Below are 12820 nucleotides of genomic sequence, written 5' to 3' on the forward strand. Positions count from 1 at the left end.
GCCATAATTGGGGCCCCTAACTCGATGTTTTCAAAAATGTCCAATTAAAGGTAAAAATTTACGTGTCGCATTACAGGTCTGTCCAATTAACTAACTGTCGCATTAAATGTAACTTACTGTATTTTCCTTTCAGTGACATCTATGGGAAACCAGTGAGTTAAAAGCATTTTCTCGCTTTTTCCCAGAAGAGAGCGCAACGTTACCTATTGAGACACCCCTGTTGAGACAAACCTAAACAGAAATGTCATTCGATTGTTAAGTTCCACTTTTTCTTTTGCCTGGTGAATAGTTTGTATCGTGGCCGTCGCATTTCGATTTATTGCAATTAGTTCTGTTTTTTTCGAAGCAAAACGAAACATGCACTACGTTAAAATGGAAGATGGCAAAGTAATGCCAATTCAAGAGATGCTGAAAAGTATTGAACGGTAAGTTTTTTGCACTGAGACGCATAATGTTCCGTAGTCGTGATTCTAACCTCTAGATGCTGATGCATAAACAATTTTTTGTGTGTTGGAGCAGGTACAAATTTGCAGCTCACGATTTACACTTCTGAAAGTTTGAAGTACCAATAAACAATCATTGATATTTTTTTCCAATTTTAGATACAATCCCGAGCATCTCAAAGTAATTGAAACATACGTCGAAGAGCAGGCTCGCGACAATCAGTACGATCTCGAAGCAAATCTGGCCTGCCTGAAGCTGTACCAATTCAATCCCCAACTGATGAATTTGGATGTCACCTATACGATCCTTCTCAAATCGCTCACTAACTTCCCGCACACCGATTTCGTTCTGTGCAAGTGTTTGCTGCTTCCGGCCCAAATGAACGATGATACGGTGAAGGAGATCATCTACTTAGCCGATATCCTGGAAAAGTGTGATTTCACCTTGTTCTGGTCTCGGGTGGCAAATAATCCACAGTTTTTCAAGAAGATCACCGGATTTTACGATTCAATTCGGAAGTTTGTCTGTCATGTTGTGGGTATTACGTTCCAATCGATCGAAAAGGAGTATCTGGTGAGGCTTCTCGGGGATGTTGACGGTAAGCAAAGTCGGGGTTTCCATTAAATTCAGCGCTATATGAAATGTTTCTTCGTTTTAGATAATGTCCTGCGTGCTTGGGTCAATAAGAATGGATGGAAGGAAGAAGGACAATACGTAACGGTTGCCATGCAGGAGGGCAACATTAAGACGAAACACATTACAGAAAAGATCGACTTCGAGAATCTTGCACCTCTGATGGCCAATTGCTTGTAAACATCAGAATTTACGTACAGTGGTCATTCCTAGAGTATAAGTCAGGTCGGGTCTATTGTTGGACCTAATAAAACATTCAGAACAACATAAATTTTTCTTTCATTTAACATTCAACAAAATTGAGTGCAATTTGTGATCCATTTATGGGTTCCAATCGCTGCCACAATTCAAACTTTATGATGAAACTATTCTTATATGATAGTGTTCACCTTTCAAATTCTTTATTGATGACGGTAAATTAAAAGTAGTGCCGAATACTAATTTCACTGGAGAGGGTCAAAAAAGGAGCAATTTCATTTTTCAATTGTGAAAAAGGATTTCAAACATTACATCAATGCTCTATATGAATTTAGTCAATACAACTCGTTTCCACTATAATAAACACCTGTCACATCGAGGTCAAAGTATTTATGAAGACCACAATTAATGTAACGAATATAATGGTGGGTTTAGACTAGTGATATATTCGTGTGAAGAAATATGATGGGATTTATAGAAATCGCATCAACCGTTTACACTAGCGCGAACTTATATAATGAATACATTCATATTTTTGGTGAATTTATTCACCTGAAGTAGAACTGCATCCAACTTCAGTGATTTTTCACCAGTGAGAAATTCACCGGCGTTTACATATGCCTGAATTTATTCTATTCATCCTATACATTTATACCTCGAAGAAGTGTGTCATATATATTCTCACCCGTTTACATCTATTTTCGGGTGAATAAATCCATCTATAGCTATAGATCTCCCTAATGTAAAACCGCCGTAACATATGTGAATGACTATAAACACAACATTATCCTTTATTTCACATTTTATTCACACTAACGATTGATAAACTTATAAACATACTTATTCTATCTCGATAACCGCGCCTACTTTGGTGAAAGCATCCTTCAGCTTTTCCGCTTCGTCTTTCGGAATATCTTCCTTGACAAGCGTCGGGGCACTTTCCACGAACTTCTTCGCTTGAACCAAATTCATTCCGTCCAGTAGATTTTTCACCTCTTTGATAAGTGCTACCTTCTGCTTCTCGTCAAATTTGACCAACTTTACTTTGAAGGTTGTTTTGACAATCTTTGGAGCAGCCTCGTCTTCATCAACCGGTGCCGCTGCTGGACCTGCGGCACTAAATCCCATAGGCATCATGGGGGCATCCGGAAGATTTAGTTTCTTTTTCAAAAGACCACTAAGTTCGGAAACTTCTAAGAGGTTTAACGCTGCAATACTGTCCACAATAGACGCAAGTTTTGGGTTGACCGGCTTTTCGGTTCCTTCGGGAACTGGAATGGTGAGCTTTTCAACTGGCGCAGCAACGGCTGCGTCAGCATTTCGGGTACTTATTGCAGTGGAAATATAACGCAGACTGGAGCGAGTCAAGCCGGTGATTTTTTGTAGTTTTAACATCCTGATACAAATTGGTTAAATAGAATAAAAAGCTAATCGAAGTTTTCGTATGTTACGATTTTTAAACAGCATGTATATTTTGACAGAATCGGTTATGTAATGTCAAGCTAGAACTGTTGCCATACGTTTTATGCAATAGTACAATGTAGTGCTTCGTTCAAAATTCAGATGGCGCAGATTTAAGGGCTATCCACTCACAACGGGCAAAAAGCAGAATTAATTTGATGAAACGTCGCAGGAGGGTTCTGTCCGAGACACAATTGCATAATTGACATAGGATTCCGTTAGGCTATCTATTGGATATGTTAAGGTAATTTTGGAAATGTTTGAAAAATTACATCGTTAAACTCTTTGATAATGATTTGGTGGCCCTGAAAATGGCCATTAGTCATTGGATGGTACGTATCACGATATAATCTACAGAAGAGGAATGAGATATGATGAAAACCACCCTATGTGGCCCTGAACGAGATGGTTCCAGTGTTGTGAATGGATGAAATAATAAAAATACTCTCCAATATAATATTATCGAACATTATCGAACACAATTATCAATATTTCTCACCAAAAGAAACATGTTACTTTATTATACAGAACACATATTCGAAATGGAAAAAAGTAATTTTCTTTCATAATTTTTGGTTTCTGAGTGCGTCTATTCAACCCATTGCCATGTTCGCTTCCGCCACTCTTGCCACTTCTGCCGCTGCTACCGCTATATGCTAGAACGATGGCCAATGGATTCGTTCTTTCATGTCCTCTTTTTGCCAATACACAGGCAATTCTACATCAGTATCATCACTGTGTGCTGGATCGATTACACGGAAGCGATATATTACGGTTGACCGCTGGATAAAAAAATGAAAACTCGTTGGTCGTTGCTGATGATATTCGTCGAACAGTTACCTTGTAGATCCTGCAGACTGCATACTTTTTGTCCAATAGTCCAATAGTTTGATCGACTTCTTGATTTGTACGATGGAAAGTTTGCAGTCTGGGGGAGCTATGTTTGTAATATTGGGCCTTACTCCCGTATACACTGGATTCTTTTTTCACACGATTTTTTACGTGAATTTATATTACGTGATTTTTTACGCATTCTCTTGAAATTACGCAATTTGGCACTGCCTACCATCGCTTCGTTGGAAAAAGAAAGAGCAGAAAAGAAATTATACGAGAGCATGTGTGAGTGTGGTTCTGACGAGCGCGCGCCGTTGATGGGATAATCTTTTTTACGTGATTTGCCCGAAATTACGCGATTTTTTATCGATTTTTCCGCATGAAAAAAGTGTACACCTCACGGTGATATCGAAATAAAAAAGTCACAGAAGGGTTGTGTCCGAGATACGACAGCATAGTTGACGTAGGGTTCCGTTAGGATATCTGTTGATTTTGGTATGTTTGAAGAATTACATCGGTAAACTCTTTGATAATGATTTGGTTTTGATGTCTCTGTTAGGGAACACATTTCGGTGGGAGCAAAAGCTCCCCCAACTTTCATGTATTTCCCCCAGCCAGCTTGGTTTAGGTATCTCTGTTAGGGAACACATTTCGGTGGGAACAAAAGCTCCCCCTACTTTTATGCATTTGCAATGCCGATTTCCCCCAGGTAGCTTGGATTTGATGTCTCTGTAAGGGACCTGCCGCATGTGTCGTCAATTTCGACCAATCAGAAGTGGGTATTTCCGTTAGGATAGAGGTTGAGATTTTTCAATTGTTCGATAGTTAGTTTCATGGCATATATTATTTTCTTCAATATCAATGATTGTTATGGAGTGCCGAGATCGAACGACGCAAAAAATTCATCAATCCATCATGAAATGACTGAGCAATAAGCGTTTGAAATTGAACAATTTTCGCAATGTGCTCAATGTTCGATTTTAAATTTGTACCCCAATATGTTCCCGAAAGACGTAATCCTACGTCAATACATCGTTAAACTTCGATTTACGAGTTAGTGGAACGTCAAAGATAATAATGAGTCTTCAGACAGAATGATCACTTTTCAAATTTAAATTGTGAATTGAAACTAAATTCTCCGTATCAAATTAGTATTCAATGTGAAAAGAAAACTTTGTGTTTTCATGTGGTAAAACAATCTCACAAAAATTATATCTAAAAATATATATTTTGGAAAAAAATTGTATATGAAGATATTTTTTAATTATTGAGGAATTTACGCAAAGCTGCATGATATTACCCAGCAAACATTAAATCGCATAACAAGTGTATATATAACATCATATGCCCTAAAATTTGGTTGGCATATAATGCGCCTAACTGGCATATGCATGCAAAAGTGGAGGCCATATACTTCTTCTTCTTCAATGGCACTAACGTTCCTAGAGGAACTTCGCCGTCTCAACGTAGTATTACTTGCGGCATTTTTATTAGTACTTAGTTGAGATTTCTATGTTACACGCCTTGAATGCATTCTGAGTGGCAAGCTCTAGAATACGCGTGATCACAGTGCAAGTCGGAGGAAATTTCTTTGACGAAAAATTCCCCCGACCAGAACGGGAATCGAACCCGAACACCCGGCATGTTAGTTATGACGCTAACCACTCGGCCACGGGAGCACAATAGGCCATATACATACATGGCAAATGCCTACCGAATTTGTTTGGATGAATATGCAACTTTGACCGGCTATAATAGCGATTATGTTGGAATTGAATTGCGATCTAATATGAATATATTCATGAATTGTTAAAGCACCAAATACGACTTTTGCCAAACTTATATACGATTTATTACAGACATAGGAAAAAACAAATGGTGCAAAATATTTTCGTGAAACGTTTATTACAACCCCACGAATCACCATTTTTATATATGAGTATTTATGTTCGTAGAAATAATAATTGTTTGATTGACTTGTGTTGGGAGTGGAATATGTTTAAAATGCCACAGATTAATGTTTGGTGAAAACTGCTCCGATGTGGGTTCGAACTCCGGTCGTCTGGATTATCATCCACCAGCTATCTCGCGCGGCTAGCTGAAATTTAATTCAACAGCGGTTAAAACTTTCGAGTGCATCAGCATTTCAACGACATTTCAATATGATGTAATATGTTCTTTATTAGGATTTAATATGATTTACTGTTTCATGATTTTCTTCAGCATGCAACACGATTTACTGCAGTACTGAATCGATTTAAATTATACGCTTATACGACACACAAACTGCATCAGCGTAATATATGCATTTTTTTTTTTTTTTTTATTAAATCGTTTATTTTTACAGGCTCAGTTACATAAGTTTAAAGGAGCCAAACTCCTGACTGTATTGTTACAAGTATATATAAACATTTTTCCTTAATTCTAATGTTAATGGTGTAGAAAACCGATTACTCGCGGTCTACTCGAGTTTAGAAGGGTGACATATTTTCTTCAGGAAAAGGAAGGGATAAAAGGATATGTTGACAATGTTCACTCTCACATTCACACTCACATTCATTACACTCAATTCTTAAGCCTATCTTATATCTAATATGTTTTTACATTTCACCTTATTCTATTGTTAATAAGAAGGGATTTGATTTCTCGCGAAGGAAAAGGAAAAGGAGAATATAAGGATATAAGGACAATCAGACACGAAGATCGATAACTTTTAGGAAGACATATATTTGGGACATGTAATCAAGGTCTAAACCAGCCAACACATCTATCACCGGCACATTGCGCTGCCTTCCTCTAGCCCGAAGAGAGTTTTCTAAATTCGATCTGGCAACAAGATACTCCTCGCACGACCAAACAACGTGTTCGACGTCGTGGTAACCTTGGCCGCAGGCACAGATATTGCTGTCGGCAAGATCAAAACGAAAGAGTAGCGCGTTTAACGAACAGTGATTGGACATGAGTCGGGAGAAGGTGCGAATAAAGTCCCGACTCAAGTCCAGACTTTTGAACCATGGTTTGAGGCTAACCTTAGGGATAATTGAGTGGAGCCACCGGCCCAATTCATCTTCGTTCCATTTGCGTTGCCAGTTAACGATGGTATTTTTACGAACTAAAGAGTAAAATTCATTGAAGGCGATTTGACGCTGATAAATTTCGCCTTCAATTGCACCTACCTTTGCTAATGAGTCAGCCCTCTCATTACCCGGAATTGAGCAATGTGAGGGGACCCAGACAAAGGTAATGACATAACAGCGTCTGGTTAAAGCACTCAAATTTTCTCGTATTCTCTCAAGGAAGTACGGCGAGTGCTTTTCCGGCCTCACTGAACGGATAGCTTCGACAGAGCTAAGACTATCCGTTACAATGTAATAGTGTTCAACAGGTCGTGAGGCGACGCTGTCCAGCGCCCAGTGTATTGCTGCCAATTCAGCAATATACACTGAGCAAGGATTCTGAAGACTGTGTGAGGTGCTAAAAAATTCGTTGAACACTCCAAATCCTGTGGACTCATTCATAGAGGACCCATCAGTGAAGTACATATTATCACAATTGATACGCCCATACTTTGCATTGAAGATCGTAGGAACGATCCCCGATCGATGATAATCTGGAATTCCATGGATTTTCTCCTTCAGATCAAATAATACAGAGGAATTGATGTAGTCAGGAAAACAAACACGGTTGGGAATATACAAAGAAGGAACAACCTGCATGGAGATGAATTCATGATATGAAGTCATGAATCCAGAATGAAAATTTAGCCCGATCAGCTGCTCAAAATTTCCGATCACCAATGGGTTCATAACCTTACACCGGATGAGGAACCGAAGAGATATTAAATTGAAGCGATCTTTTAGTGGGAGTACGCCTGCCAAAACCTCGAGGCTCATGGTATGCGTTGAGGGCATACATCCCAACGCAATACGGAGACAAAGATACTGAATTCGCTCGAGTTTAATGAGGTGTGTTTTGGCAGCTGATTGAAAACAGAAACTGCCATACTCCATCACTGAGAGAATAGTTGTTCGATACAACATTATAAGATCTTCGGGATGGGCTCCCCACCAGGTGCCGGTAATTGTACGGAGAAAGTTTATTCTTTGTTGACATTTTTTACTCAGATACCTAATATGGGCCCCCCAAGTACATTTGGAGTCGAACCAGACCCCAAGATACTTGAATGACATAGCATGAGTTATCGGTTTGCCCAAAAGTTGAAGCTTTGGTTTTGCTGATCTATGCTTCCTAGAAAAAACCACCATCTCTGTTTTCTCCGTGGAGAATTCGATCCCTAGCCCAATGGCCCAGGTTGAAAAATTGTTCAAAGTATCTTGTAAGGGTCCTTGCAGGTCGGATTCGTTTGATCCTACGACAGACACCACTCCATCATCTGCAAGTTGTCTTAGGCTGCAATTTTGTGTAAGGCAATTGTCGATGTCGCTTACATAGAAGTTGTACAAAAGGGGGCTTAAACATGAGCCCTGGGGGAGGCCCATGTAAGAGAACCGACTTACTGCCGAATCTCCGTGAGAAAAGTTCAAATGTTTCTCACAAAGCAAGTTATATAACATATTATTCAATAGAGGCGGCAGACCCCGAGAGTGTAATTTGTCTGACAAAACCTCTATTGAAACAGAATCAATGGCCCCCTTTATGTCCAAGAATACTGAAGCCATTTGTTTTTTTCCGGCGTAAGCCATTTGAATTTCTGAAAAAAGCAACGCAAGACAATCATTCGTCCCCTTGCCCCTGCGGAACTCATATTGTGTATCTGAGAGTAGGCCATTCGTTTCAACCCATCGATCAAGGCGAAACAAGATGATTTTCTCCAACAATTTCCGTATACATGACAGCATTGCTATTGGGCGGTACGAATTGAAGTCGGACGCGGGCTTTCCGGGTTTTTGAATAGCTATAACTCGTACTTGTCTCCAATCATCTGGAACAATATTATGCTCCATAAACCGATTGAATAAATTCAACAAGCGATGTTTCGCCACATCAGGGAGGTTTTTCAGCAAGTTGAACTTAATTCTATCCGATCCCGGAGCAGAATTGTTACATGAAAGGAGAGCAAGAGAGAATTCTACCATCGAAAACTCGGAATCAAGATCGCACCTATCTTGTGGTATATCTCGAACAATTTTTTGCACAGGAGCGGAATCAGGACAAACCTTCCGTGCAAAATTTAAAATCCATCGATGTGAATATTCCTCGCTTTCATTCGTTGAAGAGCGATTTCTCATGTTTCGAGCCACTTTCCATAATTTTTTCATTGACGTTTCTCGTGACAAACCTCCCACGAAATTTCGCCAATAAGCACGTTTTTTCCCTTTGATCAAGTTTTTAAATTGATTTTCAAGGGATAAATACGTTTGAAAATTCTCAATGGTTCCACTTTTCCGAAAAGCTTTAAATGCATTCGATTTATCCTGCTTGGAAAGCTTGGAACATTGGCTATCCCACCATGGATTGGGAGGCCTTCGACGAATAGTGGAACCTGGGATGGGTTTCGTTTGAGCGCGAACCGCGCTGTCATAGATCAAACGAGAAAGGAAGTTATACTCCTCCAATGGAGGTAAACCATCTTTGGAATTGATGGCTAGAGCAATCGCGTCCGCATATTTTTTCCAGTCAATGTGTCTTGTGAGGTCATATGCCATGTTTATAGATTCAGAAGAATTCGACCCAATGGTGATGGAAATTTCGATTGGCAAGTGATCACTACCGTTGGGATCCTGGATTACATTCCACTTGCAATCTAACGATAGTGAATTCGAGCAAAGCGAGAGGTCAAGAGCACTTGGGTTAGCAGGAGGTTTAGGTACACGTGTTGTTTCCCCAGTGTTCAAAACGGTCATATTGAAGCTGTTACAAAGGTCATATATCAACGATGAACGATTGTCGTCGTACTGTTCCCCCCAGGCAGTTCCGTGAGAGTTGAAGTCTCCCAAGATCAAACGTGGCTCAGGAAGGAGTGAGCACATGTCAACAAGTTGCTTGCGGCTAACCGCAGATCTCGGAGGCCAATACAAGCTGACTATACAAAGGTCTTTGCCTCTGATGTTTGCATGACAGGCAACAGCTTCGATCCCTCCAATAGGTGGAAGGTCAATTCTAAAAAAAGAGTGGCACTTATTGATCCCCAATAGTACCCCTCCGTATCTGTCATCACGGTCCAAGCGTATTATATTAAAATCGTGGAAAGAGAGATCATTTTGAGAAGAGAGCCAGGTTTCGGACAGTGCAAAAACATCACAATTGACTTTATGAATTAGAAATTTGAATGTATCCAATTTAGGGATAAGACTACGACAATTCCACTGTAAAACAGTGATATCTCCGACCTCTCTATTTAAATTAGACATCAAGAGAGATAATCATTGCAAGGAGGGGCCATGTTTGCATCAATTGTTGCAAAATTGTCTTCAATACTGGAAGCATTGAGATGACAATGGTTCTGATGGAGTCGGAAACATTAAAACACTTGAAGATTTGATCCAAAAGGTCAGACAACTTTATAAATCCCGATTGAGAAGTTGAGCTGAACGGAAAAATAGGGACAGTTGGGGTTTTTGATGTCCCCTCGAGTGCTGGGTCGTTCGAAGATGAACTATTCCCACGGAAAACAGGAGGAACCTGATTTTGCTTGTCCGCTGCACTCGATTTTTTAGGCAAGCTAACAGGGGGTATCACCGGAGGGACTTGTCCTTGAACTTTGGGAGTGGTCACATTTTTGTGCCGGGGATTCCCTTTGGAAATAACCGTTGTGCCCCCGCTAGCTGTGTCCGCTTCTATTTCGTCAACTGGCAACGTAGCGAAAACATTATGTGTGTTGATTGGTTGTTGCTCTTGAGCCAGTGGAGAAGCGCCCTTCAAAATTTCCGCAAAAGTGCGCTTCGAGCGTTCCTTCAAAGAGCGCTTCTGTTTATCCCAGCGACTCTTGTAAGTTTCACAAGCTGAGAGCTCATGTGGGGACCCCCCGCAATATGGACATTTATGCTCAGTCGCACTGCAGGATTTCCCCTCATGTTGCTCTCCGCAAGTGGCACAGCGCTCCTTGTTGGCGCAATAATCTGCTGTATGACCAACTGACTTGCATTTGTTGCAAGTCATGGGCTTTGGCACGAAGAGTCGCACTGGAAGCCTTAATTTATCCACCATAACGTAGTCAGGGAGGGCGGAACCAGAAAAAGTTACTCAAAACGAGTCGGACGGCGTGAATTTTTTTTCTTCCCCATTCTGGGAAACTTTTCCTAGTTGCTGGCAGTCCAAAATTTTAATTTGCTTCAAAGGGAGCTGTTTAAATCTGCCATCTCCCTCTTTTATTATTTCGCTCGTCAGACCCGTTTCTGTAATCACCCCCGCAATTTCTACGTTATGGCCGGGCACATATACGCGATATTCTATTACAAAACAATCTCCAACGCGTATCAATCCTTCGGTGCAGCTGAACCGGTGTATCGCACCACAGCACGATAATGGTGTCGATGACGAGAGGCGATAAATTCACCAGCACACAGCACACAGCGCCCGCGCTGCAGGCCTTCTTCCTCCTGCTTGTTGTGTCCGTTTCAATGCAATCCAGTTAAAATCTAGGGAATCCCGTTATTGCGCACAATCACTTGACCAGTCACGAGAATAACGGTATCACTTCAACGATACACGATCACGAAATATATGCGTCCGGCGGCTTCGAACTTAGGAAGACGAATGTATATATGCATATGATGCGGATTAAATATATTATACGACAATGTACATAATAAAATTGATCTTTATTATAACGAATTGCGACTTAATTTGATAATGGTATATAAAATCGAGTTTTTACATTTTATGCGATTTCAAATATACACGATACATACTTTGATTGATATTATATGCGACTATGATTTATTCGGATTTCTTGTAAGACTTGGCACGTGCAAAATTATACGATTTAATGTTTGCTGGGCAGAACCACAAAAGTGATGATGTTTGTATTTCTACACACCTAAAAGCGTGATTCGCAATCGATGTCGTATGAGGTTTTTTGATATCATTGATTATGTAGAGGATTTCATTTAGCCGATACAAGAAGTATTTTCAGTATTTTAAGCGTAACATATGCTACCCATTGTTTGTTTAGTAAAAATATGTAAATTATAAAACTTATACCAAGCCATCCTTCATGTGTTATGAATGAAAAAATTTAAAACGATGATTTTTCCACCTTTTCAGCATAGAAAGAATACTTAAAGCCAGAAAATTTGAAGAAACATTTGGATTTTTCATTTGGAACGAATTTCAAACCAAAATCATCATTTTACCCGCTGTACTATCTTATCTGGTTGAAAATCTAACGTAGATTCATCAATTCACGTTGTCGGCATTGAGCTTCGTTTACTAGTTCAAGGGAGCATCAAAGAATAATTGATTTCCAGGCAGAATGAATCCTTTTTTAAAATTAAAATTATGAAAGAAAATTAACTTCTCCGTATCAAATTAGTATTCTATTTGAATGATTTTTTTTTGCAGGTGGTGAAACAATCTCATGCGATAATTGTTTTCGGAGACAACTTTATATTATAGTGAAAAGCTTCAGTGACAATGCTGGAAATGTATAGACATATGGCTAAACAAAAGTCAGAAATACGTGTTTCAAGTGATTAAATTACATGAAATTACAGAATTTTCACTCAAATTTTAGCATTTGAAAACTGGCTTCGTGTTTTCTAATCTGAGACCTGTTGCATAATCAGCCTCATAATATTAGTCACAAGTCTCTAAACTACAAGTTCTTATATTTTGTGTTGCATGATAACCGGACTAATAATATTGGTACACTGGATTTTTTTTCACGCGATTTTTTGCGTGATTTTTTTACGCGATCTTTTTTACGCGATTTGCTCGAAATTACGCGATTTTCGATGAGATGCAAAAAATATCTGCGTGCATACGCAGAAATGCGAGCGCCCGCAAAATACACACGTCCACACACGCACACACATGCACAAACACACGCGCACATGTCTGCGCACATGAACAAACATGCACACACACGCACAAACACTCGTGCACACACGCGCACACTTGCACACACATTCACAAACATGTACGAACAAACGCGCACACTTGCACACACGCGCCCATATGTGCACGAAAGAACAAACATGCACACACAAATGGTCACAAATGGTGACCGTTAAAAGTAAAAAATTTACGCTTCCCGATTTTTTTTAAATAATAAAATTTAAAAAATATG

At 39.7% G+C, this 12820-nt stretch overlaps 2 protein-coding genes across 2 annotated transcripts; one reads left to right on the plus strand and one right to left on the minus strand.

Annotated features, from left to right (window-relative positions):
* The first annotated feature begins 240 nt into the window (after positions 1-240).
* Positions 241-1348, plus strand: LOC129769157 (eukaryotic translation initiation factor 3 subunit K). Its single transcript, XM_055771248.1, has 3 exons — positions 241-425; positions 603-1042; positions 1103-1348. Exons 1-3 carry the CDS (start codon positions 358-360, stop codon positions 1255-1257), a joined length of 663 nt encoding a protein of 220 aa, XP_055627223.1. The 5' UTR covers positions 241-357; the 3' UTR covers positions 1258-1348.
* A 698-nt stretch (positions 1349-2046) lies between these two features.
* On the minus strand, positions 2047-2780 carry LOC129769123 (39S ribosomal protein L12, mitochondrial). The gene has a single exon (XM_055771168.1). It carries the CDS (start codon positions 2668-2670, stop codon positions 2116-2118), a length of 555 nt encoding a protein of 184 aa, XP_055627143.1. The 5' UTR covers positions 2671-2780; the 3' UTR covers positions 2047-2115.
* Between the last annotated feature and the right edge of the window lie 10040 nt (positions 2781-12820).

This window comes from Toxorhynchites rutilus, chromosome 2 (genome assembly GCF_029784135.1).
Source record: "Toxorhynchites rutilus septentrionalis strain SRP chromosome 2, ASM2978413v1, whole genome shotgun sequence".
NCBI classification, from domain to species: Eukaryota; Metazoa; Arthropoda; class Insecta; order Diptera; family Culicidae; genus Toxorhynchites; species Toxorhynchites rutilus.